Source organism: Arvicanthis niloticus, chromosome 1 (genome assembly GCF_011762505.2).
Source record: "Arvicanthis niloticus isolate mArvNil1 chromosome 1, mArvNil1.pat.X, whole genome shotgun sequence".
Taxonomy (NCBI): domain Eukaryota; kingdom Metazoa; phylum Chordata; class Mammalia; order Rodentia; family Muridae; genus Arvicanthis; species Arvicanthis niloticus.
In genome coordinates this window covers 125,561,558-125,581,424 of record NC_047658.1, presented here as the reverse complement: position 1 = coordinate 125,581,424, position 19,867 = coordinate 125,561,558, and the positions used below count along the sequence as shown (strand labels likewise).

General features: G+C 42.6%; 1 protein-coding gene across 3 annotated transcripts in view; it reads left to right on the top strand.

The window, feature by feature from the left end:
• Positions 1–19,867, top strand: part of Pcsk5 (proprotein convertase subtilisin/kexin type 5) — a 411,165-nt gene that overhangs the window by 277,521 nt on the left and 113,777 nt on the right. The window contains exon 21 of one of the 3 annotated variants that reach the window (XM_034512945.2): positions 892–3,487. The exons of the other annotated variants lie outside the window; for them this stretch is intronic. Coding sequence (XP_034368836.1) covers positions 892–1,007 — 116 coding nt within the window. The 3' untranslated portion in view covers positions 1,008–3,487. Of the gene's footprint in view, positions 1–891; positions 3,488–19,867 lie in introns of those variants that run through there. 3 annotated transcript variants of the gene reach the window in all.

Genomic DNA, 19,867 nt, shown 5'->3' with positions numbered 1-19,867 from the left:
CAAAAGGAAGTGTCAGGATTGTGGGACAGAGTGGAAAATGAAGAGCTATTATTTGCAATGGGGCTACTCTCAGACCTGTGAAGAATGAGGTCCTTTGAGTCCTTGGTCACATGGCCAATGCTCTAAAGGACTAAAGGGTGTTCCTTTTCAACTCCATATTTCCATGATTCTAAGACAATTGTTTTGCAACTTAATATCTCTGAAAGCAGATATATCTGTTAATTCATGACAACTCACTATTAATTTTGACTATCAGGTTGACTGGATACAAGTGTCATGCCTGGATCTTAGACTTAGCCACAGAAATGTACATTGAATTGAATGAAGCCTGTGGCTCCTGGTTCTCCTATGGCATTTAACAGCATTTCAAATGAACATCGAAGAACTACACAAGGAGCATCATATCACATACTGTTAATAAGAATAAAATTAAAATTCCAATTGCTAACAGAATATGGGTATCACAATGTAAGCATTATTACCTTGTGATACTGAAATAACAGTCAATCTTCAACTGTCTTGGATTCATTGAATCTTGGATTCTATGGAATATGGTACAAATGACTGAATATTTTCTGCTCTCAAAAATTCTGAGAAGAAAAGTTCCTTGCTTGTGATATTATTAATTTCTAATTTATTCTTTTTTCCACTCTCTTTTTCCTTTCACAAATGGATACCAATCACATTTACTACTGGACTGCAATATTTCTCCTTGAAAACACTGCTGTTGACTGAAATCACTTTGGGTGGACCAAATTCCCTCCTGTGCCTGCTCCTGAATGACCTCTTCCAATCCCCCAAATCTACCTCTCTGGCCAATCAAAACTTACCTCGGTGTGTCACGCTGCTCTCCACTCCACTCCCCCTCTCTCTTGCTGACTTCCGGAAAAGCAACGGAAGAGTCCTGGGCAGAAGGAGGCTTCTGTATGCTTGTGAAAAAGAACAATCTGTGTCAGCGGAAAGTTCTACAACAGCTGTGCTGCAAAACATGTACATTCCAAGGCTGAGAAGCCGCCTCACATCCCTGTTCCTGTAGACTTATAGATTATTCCATATTATTAAAGAAAAAAAAGCCAAAAACTGCAAACCACCTCTCTCTTTCTTGCTATCTTTTTTTTTCCCTCTCTCTCTCTATCTCAAGTTTGTGCAGGGAGATGGTGAACTATTTTGTCAGAACTTAAATAGAAGAAAAACAAACTACAACAAGCCTACCTTTTATAACTGGATGTTTAGTGTTAAACAGCCAGAATCACAGAGACAGTATTGTACAACCAAAGTATTTGATGCCAAAATTTGACGGTAAAGTAATGACTTGATTTCCTGCCCTGGTTTGAAGGTCCATTTTCTTCCTTTGCAGTCACTCACTGTTTTTCCTTTAAAAATTCCTAAAAATATTTTTTTCCAAAAGCATCACAAGAGCACACATAGATCAGAATGAACAGAGAGCCTTTGCCTCAGTCATTTTTCTGGCTTTTGTCTGTAGCCAGGGAAAAGGACAGGAAACTGGACCTTAGGGTCCTGAGAACACCCTGCACAGCGTGTTCAGTGTCTTGTCTTAGTGTTTCACGGTTCCATGGTGATACCTTCTCACACATGATTTGCTTTGTACATTGTGTGCGGGTTTTTTTGCACTTTTCTGACCTGATAAGTCTCCTCCACTGCCTTCATCAGGCAGACTTTCTGCAACTGGCTTTTCAAACACTGTCAATTGGGTTATATTTTTTACAGAGCTGGTAAAATGAATTGTTCTGCAGAGTCAAATAGATGGTAGAAACATGTAATAGCCAGAAGGGCTGAGGCTGATCCAGGTCCCCTGAAGCCCAGAGAGTCATCTGTAGGCCCTGTACAACCTCTCGGTGCTATCTAGCCGTTGCCCACCTACCTTTTTTTAACTGTCATCAGAAATCACATTTGTCATGTGGGAAGCATTTAGATTATGATGCAGGAAATTTCTTCCTGGGGTCAAAAGTTTCTAAGAAGTCCTGTATTTTTTAAGAAATGAAATTTATTTAAATAATATTTAAGGTCATACTTAACACTTAGTGGAGCAGCGTTTTTCAATGGTGCTTATTACGTGAGTTGTCTCCTCCTGTCATTTTAAGAAAATAAAACTGGAAATTGAATGTGGGTGGCATGATTGTACCCCTCCTGGTTCTGTATTTTCTCAATCCTCTGTCCTTCAATGACTAGGGTCATGTTCATACGTACCTGTCCACCGAATGTCACTGAGCTGGGGTTGGTTTGTCTGTCTGATTCGAAATGTGTTCACTGGTTTTCTGTGACTCCATAAACATTTCATAGAATCTAGAATAGTGAACTATAGAGAGACCACTTGGAATCTGTGGTTGCAAATGATGAAACCTGGTAAATCTTTTTGTAGTTCCTCTGAGAATAACTGATATCACACTCCTTCATTTTTCCTATCAAATCTCCTCCGGTGACCTCATTTACTTGGTGCATGCCCAGGTATCTCCAGGTTCTAAGCTTTGGAAAGCTACACTTCCAAGATGTTGTGGCTTCACTGCTAAGAAGAGAGTGGTGATCTTGGGAAGGAGCTGGGGTGTGGATGCAAACATTCATACAAACAATCAGTAAACAGTCCACCCTGAAAATATCCCTAGGCAACAAAGTTCACTTCTAGCTGCAGGTAGATAATGAATAATTGGTCTATTGGACCCTTTAATAGCTTGTAATGTTACTGAGTCGGGAGATTCATAAGTAACTAAGGAACTGACAGGTTACACTGGGCAACTTTCCTTTTTAGAGCATTGTAGGCTCTTCTCACTTAAAGAGCAGAGGGATTCCGGGTCACAGTATATTCTTCTTATGTTTAAATGCACAGACTTTAAATGAACAGATATAAACACAAGCCAAACAGATGGCAAAGACTAGATTTGCCTGCCAAGAAATCAAGTTGATTAGGCAAGTCTATACAATTAGAAGCACAAGGTCACAATGATATAAAAGATAAAACTTATGTCCTTGTGCTTGGACAATTAACTACTAATATGACAGCAAATTCACTGGGGTCCACTGCCATGCATTCCGTTTCCCACTGACCATGCAGGTGCACATAACGGAAATACCGGTTTAACTACTAGTGTGTTACTGCCTCATTTATCTACATTATTAACTAGAACATAATGCTTTCAAAGTTTATGTTAATGTTATATATTATGTATAAATATATATATTCATAATGAGTATATGTAATGGATAGCACAAAGTTTGGAGACATGACAAATGCTCTTACCCTCTGGAGACAAAAGTCCTATTTTCTGTTTTCTTTTGTCTTTCGATCTTTAATTCACTAATTAATAGTGACCTGTTGTTAAATCCAAATCCACTTTGCTGAAAAATACTGTACATGTGTAAAATGTTCAGTTGTTTTTTTGTAAAATATAGAACAGTTGTAATTGATACTGGCCAAAATCAATGTTATTCCATATTTTATTTTTTCTATTAAATTAACCTAAGTTCCTGTTTATTTGATCTCTTCATACCCATGTGTAAACACCTTTGAAAGGCTTAATGGATGAGAAACTTCTCTGCTTCCATGTAGAAGCAGAATGTGAAGGGTCAGTGGATATGAATAAAACATCTAAGTATAAGTACAGATAGAAGAATGGGAAGATGGGTAGAAATAGGACGGAAGACGAGACGACACACAGAACAGGTGACATTTGGACTGCAATGTATGTTAAATCTCATTTTTAGGAAGAACATTACAAAAATACCTATTAAAACTTGGCATAATTTCTGTTCAGATGTAGCTACCTGGTTACCAGGGTGGCAGGTAGCTGAGTCATTTCTGCAGAACAAGAGTGACAGAGAGAGACAGACAAACAGAGACAGAGAGACAGACAAAAAGAGACTATATGTCTGTGTAAGGGTGGACAAGCATGTAGCAAATGTAAAAACTATAAAAAAAAAATAAAGGTTCAGTTTGTTGATATCTTGTAAAAAAAAATTGCCAATGGCTAACCATGAACACCTAAAGGATGAATTTGTCAAACAGAAATCTCTGAGACATAGCACTGAATGGGACTGGGAAAGGAGCTAAAGTGAGCAGTGGATATATATTCTTGTGGTCCCTGTCTGCGATGCAGTCACTCCTCTGGTAGTTCATTACTTGCCATTGGGCAGAGAGATGAGTGAGAGATCACTCAAAGCAGCCAGGTGAGTTCCATCAGAGAATACAGAAGATTTAAGAGAAAGTTTCTGCTATTCTACAGTCCCGATATGAAGACAATGGGAATTAACTTTAGTGACCATGGTGCAGCACACACTATGAAAATATAACACATATATCCTAATGTACACATAACCTCTACTGAGTCTAAGAAGGACTTCGGAGCAGGGATACATGTGTTATCCTGTTTATCCATCAGGATGCTGGAGCACATAGACTCCAAACCAACTGAGGCAGCACACTGACAATCAGAATGAAGTTCAGAAACTGACAGTTTCTGTGAGTTACAACTCTTGTAAGTAGGTCACTTAGTTAAGTTTAGGCTGAACTGGTCAGAGGTCAGTTCCTGGAGCAAATAGAAGTACAACTTGTCTATGACTGTTACTGTCTAGGGGTCTTGATCAGGTACAGGGGTTCTGATAGGGTTCGTTTTCTCTGCCTTGATTCTTTTGATATCAAAGAATCAAAAGGCAGGGAAAATATCATGTAAAATAGGTAGCAGCTTGAGAAATCTCAAACACAGCAAAAGGAGATAGAATCATAATTTAGGAATGACTTTTATTGGGGGTGAGGAGACACACATATAGCAAGCACAGAGAAAAAAGACCATCTGCAAAGCAGAGCACAGGTTTGAGAAGCCAAAGACCATCAGCTTCTCCTTGAGGACTGGAGTTGTTAAAGTCCTTGAAGGGTCTGGGTTTCAATTTGAAGAAAGGCAAGATGGCTGATTAACCAACATGTTTTGATCCAGCTTTGAAAGTGTTGAGCCAATCCATCAACAGGGGCCCTACCTGTAGGAAAAAAAAAAAAAAAGCCCATAAGCCATAAGGCCTTTGTTTCAGCTGCCAGACTCTTGTATCAGATTCAGAGGACAGTGAAGAAGCCAGCCATCCATCGTAAAAGTTAACTATCTTTGTTATCTAGTCATGGTCCCCCTCCCTATATGTTTGCCTATCAGTGGGAGTCTAAGTCCTAGACCCTCTTCACAAGTAAGTTTGCCACACATGAAAGGTTCAGGTCAGGAAGGTACTTTCATGGTTTTTATCTAATTAGTTCATTGCTACAAAGGGCAGTAGTTCAATTTACAATGGCATAGTCAAGAAATGACTACATCTTTGCATTTGGTGCTAGTCCTTGGTCTCTGCCCAGTCCCACCTTAACCACAATTGCAAAGTTCTCAAGTGGCACCCCAACAGAAGCCATTGCTCAGCAGTGGCCTTCTCAGGCTTGTCAGGAAGTTGCAAGCCATGAACTTGGTAATGTAGGGAGCCAACTGGCTTTTTGACTACTCTATTGAAGTTTCTTTATCGAGTGACCAACACTGCAATTTTAGTATGGAAATACACTGCCTCTACTCTCTGCACCCTCCCCACCCATATACCCCAGTAGAAAGACTCCTGAGATACTGACATGGAGACATATGTGTTCTTCACAGTGTTTGCATCATCATCCAGCCTCTCACAGAATACCAGCAGAAAGCAGCGTGCTAAGCAAGAGGCGTCTTAGTTAGAGTTTTACTGCTGTGAACAGTATAAAGAACAACATTGAATTGGGGCTGGTTTACAGGTTCAGATATTCAGTCCATTATCATCAAGGTGAGAGCATGGCAGCATCTAGGCAGGCATGGTGCAGGAGGAGCTGAGAGTGCTACCTCTTCATCTGAAGGCAGCTGGAAGAAAATTGGCTTTCAGTCAGCTAGAGAGGAGAGTCTTAAAGCCCACACACAATGACATATTTCCTCCAACAAGGTCACACCTACTTCATCAAGGCCACACCCCAGGCCAAGCACATTCAATCTACTATAAGAGATAATCTTAAACTGCTCTGGCACGTTGGATACTATCTCCTTCCATTCTCTAATACAAAATGGCAGGGGGAAACCAAGGCCAGGTGCAGCTTGACCTTGCCTACCCTAAGCTGGGCTCTGAGCCCTAAACTCGGAATATGTACATGACACAGAAAGTATAAGCCTGCTTCTCTTCTCTAGTTAACATCCATTTCCAGATGTTCTTGTTGCCAGACCATAAAACCCCAAGTTCTCCACAAAGCATTTTAGAGCCTTTGACATATTCAGCCGGGCACAGCCAAGATGAACTGAATTTCACTGTGGCTCGTTGGAGCTCCTTGGCACGGAGCAGCAGACTCTAATCCATATAACCGTGTCTTCTCGTCATCACTAGAGGTGACGATCCAGCCAGATTCAGTTCGTTGGCAGCAAAGAGGCAGTTACTCAGCAGGCCAGAGCATAAGTCGTGGCACAGGGTCCTGTCCTCTACCGCCAGGAGACTCTTCAGAAGATGAGTTGGCTGGGTTTTCCTTGGGTTGGTTGGTTTCATTTCTGAGACAGACTTTCACACTATAGTTTAAACTGGCCTGAAACTCAGCATTCTTCCAGCCTTAGCTTCCCCTGTGCTGGGTTAGTAGGCATGAACCCCCATGCCTGGCCTTGGTTAGGTTATTACTGAGGGATTTGCTTAACAGGATCTCTTCCACTTGGCCATAGTTTGGATACAACTGTTGTTTTCTGAGCAACAAAAGATATTTCTAGAAAATTCCAGACATACTTTCTGAGGTCCACATTGTAAGATCCTTGACCTTTTGTCGATATTTTTATATGCTTTTTGTAGCATATAGTTTTTGCTACCCCACTTTACGCTCCAGAAACAGGCTGTGCTGCCAGCCCCCCTTGGATCTGTGGATGAAAAACACAGACACATGCACTGCTCAATTTCAACCTACCTCCTTGGCTCAATTGCTAAGCACTGCAAATTTCCCACAGCTAGTGTGCCCTTCCCAGTACCGTAGCTCAGCACCCTAAATCCACCCTCACTTTAACTGCTCAATTACCTTTAGTCCCAGCTCAACACCCTAACCTCCCACCTGGAAAAGTGGCCTATGGCTGCTCCTCCCAAGAACTCACATGGCTGGTCACCTTTTGCCCTTCTGAAGCATGGTGAAAAACTTTTTTCCTCCTCTGCATCTCCTTACCTCCCTTCCAGGGACCTGAAAGTCCTGCCTCTTTCCTTCCACCCAGCAGTTGGCCCCTGGCATCTTTACTGATAGATCAAGAACCAAGGGGGACCGGAACTTTATCATCAGCCCCACCCCCTACATACTTTAAGTATGTAATGTTTTAAAATGAACATGGTTTTATTTAATTGGGCACATACAGAAGTCACCACAGACATAAACTTTCTGATATAGAATTACTGCTAGTAGAAGGTGTGGCCAGAATATAAGCCACCACTTCACCCTTGTCTCCCATACGGCTTCCTTTTTAAGAGTGCCAGAGCACATAAACTTCATATTACACACATTGCAAGGTGAACAGGAATCCTTTGCCAAGAAAGAATAGAAAATACACTGACCCTTTGAACTTGTCTTTTTTTTTCTTTCTTATAAGCCCAAATAAATACACTCTTTCTTGGCCACACACCAGCCACCGAGGTTCTTACCTTCTCTACACTGACCTTCTAATGAGGCAATACATACAAAAGCCTTGGCTACAATGTGACAGTGTTTAAAGGGGCATAAAACATGTTAAGAGTTCAGAGAAACAAGCTCACTTTGCCAAAGAAGTATCGATGCCCCTTGTCCTTGTACAAGTCTGCCAAGGGCATCCCAAAATAGTGTGAAACATTACGAATAGAGGTGGCTTTAATGTGCACAAATAAAGTGGCAAAGGTCAAAAATCAAATGGTATCTTAATTAAATATCTGTAAATTGCAACATGTCAAACTAGTCAATTGTAACTCCACTCTTAAGGAGTTGTGTATAATTAAGTTTAATGTAGGATGAAGGTGAATTTTAATGATTGATACAATGTAAAACCTCCAGAAGTTAGAGCATATAGGCTCCATGGGAATATTAATATTGCCTTGAAAGAGGGAGAAATCCACCATTCACTCCAAAGGCCACGTCTCAGGGAGGACACTAGGGTGAAAGCCATAAAGGATACTTTTCAGGGAAAGCAACCTGTAAACCCTGTCTTCCCTTTCCACACTCTCTCTAAGGAGCATTTAGTCTTATTCCTTAAAATTCCTATATATCTACGTTCCATTCTAATGACAAAACACCTGAGGCTGCATGCTTTATAAAGACAACAGGTTTATTTAACACAATTTGGGGAGCTAAGAAGTTCAACTAACACGACACTGGTTTATGAGTCATGTTTACAAGCCCTTCCCCACTCCTGTGCTACATAGCATCAGGACAGAAGGCATAGCATGAGTTCCTATAGGGTAGAAACAATCACATGGTGAGACAGGAAGTCATTAAGAACTAAGGACAAAGCAGGTTTGACCTTTATATTTTTTTCCTTCTTCTTTTTCCAATAATTGAGTCATGAGAACTACCTGGGATACCATCATAACTCTCTTAATTTAGTTAAGGGCCTTGTCTCAGTGGCTTCCCAAGAAGCTCCACTCTTAAACAACCCCCACCACTTAACATCACACACCAAAAATCTACATGGAAAGTCCTTTCTTTTTCCTAATTTCTTTCTTCAGATTTTACCGATTCTATTAACTACTGGGCAATTGTCTTTGGATACCTGGTAGGCATCTCAATTAATAAATCCAAAACAAAGGTTTGACATCTCAACCCTGCCCCCATTGCCTCCGCCCCTGCAGCTTTCCTTTCCCAGGAAAGGGCTATTTGTAATTTCACCCAGTTGTTCAGGACTTCTCTTTTCTGCCCCAAATCCAACTTACCAGCAAAGTACCACTGATTGTACTTCCAAAATCTCTCTCTCAATGGCCCACTTCTGCCCACTCCATGAGTCTTTAAGTGACTTCTCTGCCTTTATGCTCCACCTCTATCTTCTCTTTGATCCCTGTCCCATCCACACCGCAGACTGCCAGGCTTTCTCTCTCACTTGTTCAGAATAAAATAAATCTTCTCTAAGATCTTCCTGCCCTCACCTCATGATGTCATCTCCTTTGGCCTCATACTAGGGCCATACTAACTTTCTTTGTGTTCTTCAAACAAAACCAGTGTGTTTATGCTTCAGGATACCAAGTCTTAGTTGTTTAAAAAAAAAAAAAGAAAAAAAGAAAAAAAACCAACACCTCATTTCTGTTATGGGACAATGTGTTAGTTAATCATGCTTACCACAGCCTGTGATACAACACCAAGGAGGAGCTGCAGGTCACCTTTCTGATGTGAGCGCCTCTACCCACTTTCCTCTTTCCATAGCTATAATCATATGACATCCTTTGATTCATTTGCCTGTTTCCTGTCAGTCAGCTCTATGAGAACTGGTGCCCCGTTCTGTCCAACCACAACTGTCTAGCATATTTTGTTTAATTACAGTCTGTGTAATAAATGAATGAGATATCAGAGAAGAATGGCATTTGATTTGAATTTCAAAGGATAATCAAGATTTTATAAGTTAAAAAAAAAACCTTAGGATCCTTAAGAATGGTACTCAAGAGAGTCTATGCAAAGGCACAGGGCCACTTGAAGGACTGTTCAGGGAGGTGGCAGGCTGGAGCAAGGCAGGGTGTGCAGCTGAAGTAAGGATTCATGGACCATTGTCCTCCTTCCATCTCCTCTTCACCAGAGCCATCAGCCCTTTTGAGAGGCTAATTGATTTGCCCAAGGACCCCATCAAGTCACCTCTTGGCTCCTTGCCAAAGTATTTGGGAAGCAATCATTCAGAGAGAGTGCTGAGGAGGACGTACCTGCTTTAGTCCCCAGAGGGCTAATGGCTGCTTTGAGCCAGCTAATGAAAGGCCAGGTGAACTCACATTAGAGAGGTGACTTGCAGCCCCTCCTCATCGTATCTCGGGCTAGGGGAAGGATGGCAAGGTAACACGTTATCCCATAACTGTCATCCTGTGAGTCCTGCCAGCAAACCTGGGGTCACAGATTTTAGGTGTTTTCAAATAGGCTTCTGCTCCCTTGTGAATCATAGAGATTACAAAACAATAAAAGACAAACTATCAAGAAAGGGTAAGGTCTGTATTGCATGTGGGGCTGAAATTGTAAATGACTTAACATTGTGAGAGCCATCAAAATGGCAAGTCATTTCTGAGACATGTGGACATGAATGATCTAAAGCCACAGTAGCAGCCGCGGTATTTTCGTTTTATTTTATGTATACTTGTGAGGTTTAGGGTGTGTGTGTGTGTGTGTGTGTGTGTGTGTGTGTGTGTGTGTATGCGCATGTGCGTGTCTGTCTGTCTGTCTGTGTGCATGTGTGTATGTTTATGTGTGTATATATGGAGGGCTGTCTGTCTGCATGGCTGGCGCTGACTGGCTGTGTAGCTGTGTGGCTGCGGGGATGTGGTACCTGCTAACGCCAGAAGAGGGCATTGGATCCACTAGACTTACAGGCTGTTGTGAGCTGCCCAGCATGAGTGCTGGGAATTGACTCTCTGCAAGAGCAGCAAGCTCCTTAACCTCTGGGCCATCTCTCTTACTTTATTCTGAGATAGTGTTTCAAGTAGCCCCAGCTGATCTCAAAATGCACTGTGTAGCTATGACTGACCTAGAACTCCTTCATCTTCTTGTCCCCACTTCTCAAACACTGGCCTTGCTACATAACACCTATCTTGATCATCAAGTTCTTCAAGGATGGACCCTGAGGAACCAGGAAGCTATGTACCAGTTGTTTTCCAACAGGGTTAAAGCAAGTTAGAGGCTCTTTGGATCAAAGAAATATTCAGCGCTGCAATCTATAGGCTCTGAGTCTCATGCACCAGGATGCAAGGTGAAGGGTGCACTGGCCATATGTTGACTGATGGTTTAAGGCCAAACACCCCAGGTCCTTCCATGCTCTTTGTGGCCCTCTGCAGCTGACCAGCGACAAACAGGCCACCTCACCACTGAGCTGTGTCTTTGTGTCTTTCCCACAGTGATATGAGGTCCTTGCAGCCATTGTCCAGGCCTATTCTCTTGAACGCACTGCATACCTGGCTGTGTTTGTGGCAGATGGGCAGTAGAAGCGGCACCCTTCTCTGCAGGTTCAAATTGAAGTTGCTGTATGTTTCCTGATAACCTGCTAGGGATCTGTGGCTGAGCATGCTTCTTCCATGTTCATTACCTGGCAGAGCAGTAGCTTGTTCTTATGTCAGGCTAGGATAGCCATTTGTCCTCTAGAAGCCCTGTCATCAACCAGAGCTTCTTACTGAGCCATCAGCTAGGGCTTCTTACTGAGTCCCCTCTGATAATACAAACTGCCTTAACTGTATCTTTCCTTTCTCCTGCCTCATCCCCTGAGTCCAGCTTACCAGGCAGATGCCCACTGCTGCTCCCATTATGGGGAAGATACTGGGTTGAACCTAATGATATGTACATAATGTATATATACATCATATACATCATATACATACACATAGGCATAAGCATACGCATATGTATACATCGTATACATCGTATACATATACGTATACATATACATAATATACATATACATCATATACATACACATACGCATAAGCATATGTATACATCGTATACATCGTATACATATACGTATACATATACATTATATACATACACATACACATGCATATACACACACATACATACATATACTCTAAAGGTGGGAGTGGCCACACATATCGCTAATCTCAACCTCAGAAGGCTGAGCTAAAAGAATTACAAGTTAGAGGCCAATGTGAACTACATAAGAAGATTCTGATTCAAAAGCAAAGAAATGTAGATATAGCTCACTGGTAGAATGCTCCTCTGCTATGTACAACACCGGGGTCCAATCCCTGGCATGAGAGAGAGAGAGAGAGAGAGAGAGAGAGAGAGAGAGAGAGAGAGAGAGAGAGGCAGGCTACAGTCTAAAGATTCAGACAGTGACTGTAAGTGTAGCAGTACTAGAGCACCTGCCTTGCTTCAGGACAGTGGGAGGTCCTAGGCTGTTCTATTTCCAGCAATACAAAAACAAAGCAAGACACTGCAAATGCCTCTTTTTCTGCTTACACCACTCAATCGCTATGATTTTTTTAAAATCTGCTTTCTACAAAGGTCTATTTTCAATTTTTTTCCACAAAATACACAAGGGTTAGCTTTCTACTAACCTGCTACTGGGTTAGTTTTTATTTTTCTTTGTCCTTAATCAACCCACTGTCTCCTCATTCTAGTGCTGCAGAATTCACACACAATGATCCTGGGCTGAATAACTGAAGGGCAGCCCATAGGGTTCCCACCGATGCAGGGAGAGATAGGCAGGTAAAGAGGTGAGTCTTGTCAAACTATGGAGGATTCCTGGATTTGGCTGGAGCAGTGTAAACCATGAGGTCTTCACTGGAAACACTGGTGAGTGAATTTGCACTGAGGAATCCCCAAGCTTGCCATATCTCTATTCATGGTGCCAGCAGAGTACAGAGGCATGAAATCTACCTTCTGGTATTAACTCATTCGTGCCCGGGGTTTGGGGATGCAATGTACTCTGAGCTTCAGATTACTACAGTATGCAGAAGGCCAAGAACACAAGGACCCTGTTTTGTCTTGAGAACTCCAGATATGTGAGTCCTTCAAAACCACAACTGAGTCAAGTGGTTATCAACAGAGGTATTAGTAGACCCTTGCCATCTCAGGCTAATGTATACAGAGCTATAAAATACAATAGAGTGTTATATTTTCCATAAATATAACAATTTAATGAATTAAATAATATGATATTTTAATAAAATAATAACCACATCTCACTGTGTCTATCAGACAGACTCCACTTCCACCCCCTCTGTAAGTCCATGAAGAGAAAGCAAGCACTATAGCTTCCCCTTGTGATGGGAGAATCCCAGAATATCTTTGCAGTGTTGTCACAGTATCCCAGAGAAGTGAGCAGTCTGAGTCTGCATCAAGATGGTGACTGTCCCTCCAGAAGATTCTAAGACTGGCTGGCACAGAGCAGTGTTGTGTCAGAATCACCCAGACACCTCATTTGGTCATTATCAATCCCATCTCAGGATTTCTAATTAAGCTTGTTGGTCCTGCAGAGAAGCGGAGAATTCTGTTCCTAGTTGATACTGATGTCATTGTCCTGCCTTGAGAACCACCAACCTGAGCGTTATATAACAGACCTACTAGTTACACTCAGAGACTGGGGTTCAAGTCCCAGCTCAGGCACTAACCATGCAATCTTTAATCACTTTGTAACAGGAAGCACCTGGCTTGTTCCCAGGCAGCCTCCATGTTCCCGCTGCTCTGGTGGGACTCCCGCTAGCTAGGTGCATAGGCCCTGGAACCCACAAGATTACAGTGTGAGGATGGCTCTGCCAATCCACCATACTGCATCCACAAAGCTCGGCTGAACCCCAGACAATATCCTCCATCCTCATGGTACCCAGTAGAATGAAGACTCTTAATGCTTAAAGACTATCCAATGGATTTATATATTTGGAAATGCTCAAATAACAAGATGACCACACAATTAGAATTGTTACCCAATATCTAACCTTTTGATAGAAGTTGCTACCCAGGACTGCTTTCAACCCATCAGTCTTCCTCCACAGTCAATAGCCTCTCCCTCTCTCCTTCCCTTCCTCTCCTCTCCTCCCAACCTTTCATACTGCCCAATCACTGAGCTTTATTGCAAATGTAGCTGGGGGCGGGGAGGGGGTGAAACATCCCACTATATCACTTACTCTTTCTAGTCCTCAGCTTTTCTTGTGGTTAGAAGGGAAACAACAATGATACCATTGCTGAAATCCCAATAAGACACAAAACATGCCCAAAGTTCCTTTTCCCTACTGCCTCCCAACATGCTGCTCACACTTAAGGAGAAAGTTAATTTGGGCCAAGGACTTCAGTCCAAAATCAGCTAGATCTGTTGCTGTGTGACTGAGGCAGTAGGCATGGCAGGAGCATGCTACAGAGGCTGCCTAACTCACAGTGGCCAGGAAGCAGAGAGAGCTAGGAATTAGCTGGGGCAAGCAGTATCTTTACAAGATACAGTCCATGCAAGCTACTTCTTCCAGTGAAGGCTTGCACCCTACTTTCTACCATGTGATATTAGGATATCATCACAACATGCACCCATCTATTGATGAAGCTCATCCACGGATGAAGTCAGAGTCCTCAAGATGGAAGCACTTTTCCAAAACCCACCAGGCAGCAGCCGGGCTTTTAAAATTTTGGACATAAACCATAACAGGAAACTGTGTCACTGCTGGGGCTGCCATGGCAACACTTGAGCAGGAAGCATTGTAGAGCCAATGCCTCCCTCCAGAGATGACCTGCCTATGGGCAATGCTAAGTGAATATCCCAGTGCTCACTTGACCTCCTTACAGAAAAAGCAGTTACAAACCAACATTTCTCCTGCAGGATGCTGCCCATGTAGCTTTGTGACCTGACCATAAGAAATTATATTACTCATCTCAAACCACACAATTCACTGTAGGCAGGGCTCCCAAGGAAGAAAGGCACATCAGTCTATCACAGCTGACTCTGCCACACCAATCACACTAGCAACGTTGCTGTATGGGCTTCCAACAGCTGCTGTAACTAACAACCACAACTTGGTACCTTTAATACAATACGTATGTATTCTCCAGTCCTGGATGATCAGTACTTGTGTCTCACTAGATCAAAGCATGATGTGAGCAGGCTCACCTCCCACATGACCCTAAAGAGACCTGTACCTTCCCTTTTCCAGCTTCTAGAGATGCATTGCTTGAGTTCCTCGGAGCATGGTTCCTTTTCCCATTGTCAAAGACAACAACAGGACTATAAAACCCTCTCTCTGCTGGTCATTGTAATACTCCTTCTACAGTCAAATATTTACCTATTTCCTCCCATAAGGATGCTGGTGATTACATTGATTCAGCTAATAATACTAATAATAATATCCCCATCTCAAGATCTTTAATGCAACCACATCTGCAAATTATTTTTGTCATGTAAGGTAATATTGACAAGCCTGGTGCCACATGCTTTTGTGGGGCATTATTTAACCTACTGAACTCAGGCCCATCTTCTACCCTCTGAGTCACCTTCTTCTGTTCTATAGTGAAATAGTAATATGCCACTGGAGGAATATTGTCATATGTTAGCCACTGAATCACTAAAGAAATGCCCACTAGGTTGCTAAATACGTCCTGCTACTCTGTTTTACACTTAAACAGCATTAACACGTTAGCCTTATTCACTCAACAAACAGCCAATAAACACTATACACTGAGCCTTGCAGTATAATGCAATAAGGAGTGGAGAGACTCCCTACCTTTCTGTCTTTCACACTGTGATAAAGACAGATAAATGGAGAGGGGTGATTCAATGTTTAGACATATACTATCAAAGAAGGAAAGAAAGAAAGAAAGAAAGAAAGAAAGAAAGAAAGAAAGAAAGAAAGAGAGAAAGAAAAGAGAAAGCCAGGTGTGGTGGCACATACCTTTAATCCCAGCACTCAGGAGGCAGAGGCGGATCTCTGTGAGGTCAAGACTAGCTTAGTCTACAAATTGAGTTCCAGGACAGCCAGGGCTGTTACATAGAGAAACACTGTCTCTGGGGTAAAATAAAGAAAGTTAAAAAGAAAAATAAAGAAAGGAAGAAAGAGAGGGGGGAAGGAGGGAGGGAAGGCAGGAGGGGAAGAAGGGAGGAAGGGAGGAGGGGAAGAAGGGAGGAAGGGAGGAAGGAAAAGAGAAAGAAAGAAAGAAAGAAAGAGAGAAAGAGAGAGAGAGAAAGAAAGAGAGAAAGGAAGGAAGAAAGAAAGAGAGGGGGAGGGATTTAAGGAAGGAGGGAGGGAGAGAAGGGAGGAAGGGAGGAAAAGAAAAAGATAGAAAGAAAGAAGGAAGGAAAGAAGGACAAAACTTTGATTCTACAGTGTTCCTTTATTAGCAAAGCATAGGTGGTCTGGGCTGGTAGTAAGAGGAAACGGAGACAGGAGGCTAGAGCACAGGGAAAGTTAAAACAGCTTGGAACATCCAGGAAGTGCTAGGCGTGTTTATATGCTAATGCCTTGGGTACAAGATGAGAGAGATGTCCTGGGACCAGGGTGACATGGCTAGATGCCATGTAAAGAAGTCTGGATTATAGCCCGTGCTCCTCCAGGGAAGCTGCGGCAGAGCGGGGAGCTGATGCTCTTGCTCCTCTGCCCACTGCAGGGTCTGTGGATCTTTGCAAGGAGTCCTAAAAGCTTTAACCTCCTTTAGGACACTTAAATACCGAACTCCCAGGAAAGTCCCTGCACAGTGGCTCTGGTTCCTTCAAGAACCTCTTCCCTTTCTTCCTCCTTGAAACCTTTATGATTCACATTCGTATAACTTTGCTTTAAGAGCCTTGCATCAGAGTAACCTGTCAGCTCTCAGAATCTCACTTTTAAATCGTTTGTTCTTAAAGATATTCCTATGTCCCTGAATTCTATTTTACCCATTACTTTTGCTGTTCTTCTTATATGAAAATCTTTAAAAGGCAAAATTGATGTGTTGACCATCAGAACATTAGGGAGTGATAATGCTGGTTGCTTATGCTGTGAGTTTGTTCACCCTGGGTAATTTTGCTGGAACAGACTGATGCCGACTGTGATGTGTCCTTCTTAGTGGAACGATCTGCTTGCCTAACACACAGTTCCTGGTCTGTCTCATCCTTTGAAACATGGCATTTCTCTCTACTACACTTTTGACAACTGAGAGCATTTGCTCCATGGACTTTGATAAATTAGTACTGAACTCCTGTGCTGGAGAAGTATTTTGCATTTAACACTGAATTTGTGGCAGGCATTTATAGAAAAGTGGCCATGTTTTCCCAAGGATAGTTCAGGCCTGAGTAGAATAGGACTAGTCTGTGGTGATGCCTGTGTCATCTAGTCCACTGCAATCACGATTATGGAGCTACATGCTGGTAACTTAACCTGTCGACTACCCCAGCATAACATACACACCATCTTTTTAGTCCATCACTTTTTAGTCCACTGAATCCCATTGTGTTCTGCTTGTAGTCCCTTTCCTATGGTCATTCACCCCAGTACTTGCTTATCCTCTGGTTTAGCTTTCCAATCCATAGCATCTACTAACTGCAGTAGATCCACAGTAGCTAGTCACCACACTAATCGATCAAAGCTTGTATGAATTGTGTTTGTGATTTAATTTTGATTTGCATTGTATACCAAATAGTGCCTGGAACATATTAGGTTCTCAATAATTACCTGCTTAGTGAATTAATAAATCTTTTGGGGGTACTTCCAGCTATTAGGTAACCGTTGTTGTTTTTATTTTCCTTTAAACTCCTAACTTGTTACATGTCAGCTTACTTATTTGCCATAATATTTTAATCAGCGTGTCACATGACAAATAGTGCTGTGTCCCGAGAAATAACTGCTGGCCACAAAGAGCAGTAGATCCCACAAGGTAGAAGCCTGCGTGCAGAATCACATAGCCCCGTGGAGCACAGCAAGTCACTGCAGCTGTATGAGTGTGTAGTAGGACAGAGTCTCTGGGGCTGCCACGGGGGGGGGGGGGTGACTTGAAGTTGTTCAAGAGGAGAGTTTTTCTGGGAAAAGAAAGAAAGGAGTAAGAGCAAACCAAATACATATTCCACATGAGCGAGTGTTTCAAAGAGCTTGGAGAGCCCAAAGTCTCTTAGAACATAAGGATGTGTCTTAGGTGGCCTCCCAGAAACACACATGTGGTGATGTCAAAGACAGGTCCAGAGTACCCTGAGTCTGCTGTAATTTGCAAGGAAATCTTCAGGAGAAACACCCAGAAAACAAAGCAAGGAACTGATTTTGAAGGCTCCTGTAAGTCACAGAACTTTATTCTGCACAGTGCTGGAAAACCTTAGGTAGGAGGATTGTCCTTATTATAGAAATTTAATTTGTGGCTGAGTGTTATGGCTCAAACCTATCACCCTACCACTCAAGAGGCTGAGGCAGGAGAATCACTTCAAGTTTGACACGAGTCTGGATTACGTAAGGAGTTCCAGGTCATGCTGAGATTCAAAGTGAGAGTCTCACTTTGAATAATAATTGAATAATTATTATCAAATAATATTATTTGATAATAATTGGGGTTTGTGATAGACCATTCCACCCACAGAGTAAAGTACAGCACTGGAAGTGTGGGTGGGAGGAAATAATGAGAAAGGATGGTTTCTCTCTGCTGGCCCTGTGACTCCATGGTGATGACATTTACCTAGGCTTGCAGGGGTATGTGCATGGCAGCAAGATGATGTGTGTCTTAGTTAGGGTGTCTATTGCTGCAAAAAGACACTAAGACTTCAGCAACTCTTATAAAAGGAAATATTTCTTTGAGGCTGGCTTACTGTTTCAGGGGTTTAATCCATTATTGTGATGGTGGGGAAGCATGGCGGACTGTAGGCAGAAATGGTGTTGGAGAAGTGGCTGAGAGTTTTACATCTTGATCAGCAGGCAACAGGAAGTGGATGCCACCCTGGGCATGGCTTGAACACCTGAAACCTCAAAGCCCACCTTCAGTGACCACTTCCTCCAACAAGGCCACACCTCCTAATAATTCCATTTGCTATGGGCCTTTGGGGGGGCGGGTTCTTTAAAACCATCACAATATGCCTGATGAACACAGAGATTGGAGAGTCCTGGAAAGCATTGCAGTAGAGACTATGGAAGGCAAAGCGGAGAGGATCAGTGAATGGGGGGGGGGGGGGACCTGAAATGAGAAGAGCTGTGCACAAACCATTACTGTCAGATCTTGGGACAAAGGAATTCAGAGGTTGTGCAGGGGATGAAACTCTCATCACCCCCATAACAGTCCTCTGACCAATTTGGAAATGGCTTCTCCAATCCCCAAGCAGTATTTTGCCTTCATTTCTCTTCTTGCCTTCCCAAAATGATAATCTCTCCCCTGTGTGTACAATTAGGTATAAGCCAAGCACAAGATGAACTATAGATTGTGTGATCTGGGGCAACCTGATAAACCCAAATTATCATCTTCTTCCTATGTAAGCTGGGGTCCTGGAAGAAGGGACCAGCTTGTCTGAAGTAACTTACTTAAATAGAGTTTGCAAAGCTCACTCATCTGCCCACAAAGGCAAGCTCAGGAGCACTGTGCATTTAACCTGCTGACACTTGTCTGTGTGTAAGATTTGACTGCTGATTAAGAAGCAAGTGCCCTTGGGACCATCTTTCAGAATACTCACAAGATCCAAGAGGCTGAAGCCATGGTGATTACAGGTCTTTGTAACTATTTACCTTCCTGCTTCTGTGTGGGCATGACATTGTCTACAGATGCATGGCCTTTCTGCCAAAGAGTTATGCTGGCCGAGGATGGGACAGCCTCTCCAAGGGAACAGGCGGGTGATGACACTTCTTTCGTGGAGTTGGCATTCTTGTATGATACTTTATCTGGCAACAGTGAACTTAGCTCCTGATTGTTTACGGTGTGCCTTTAGGCAGAACGGGTTGTGAATGCCTGCACTGTATTTTACTCGATCAACTCTTGTTAAATGTGTGTCAGAGACAGAACACAGCAGTCCAATTAGAGCAGGTCTCAAAACAGCCACTGCAAAAGTCCTGCCTATGGCATGCAGACAAGAGGATAAAATGATGCCAGGAGCTGCAGTGTAACAAATTACTGGCCAGAGCATCCCAGGCAGGTTCCCCAATATTCCCAGGCTCTGGGGCAATGCTACATATCATTTCCTTACTGATTCAAGTTTAAACCCATGAATGTTACTCTTCTCTCTCCACTCACTTCTTATATGTAGGCCATTAACATTATCAATAATAACAGTAATAACATTTA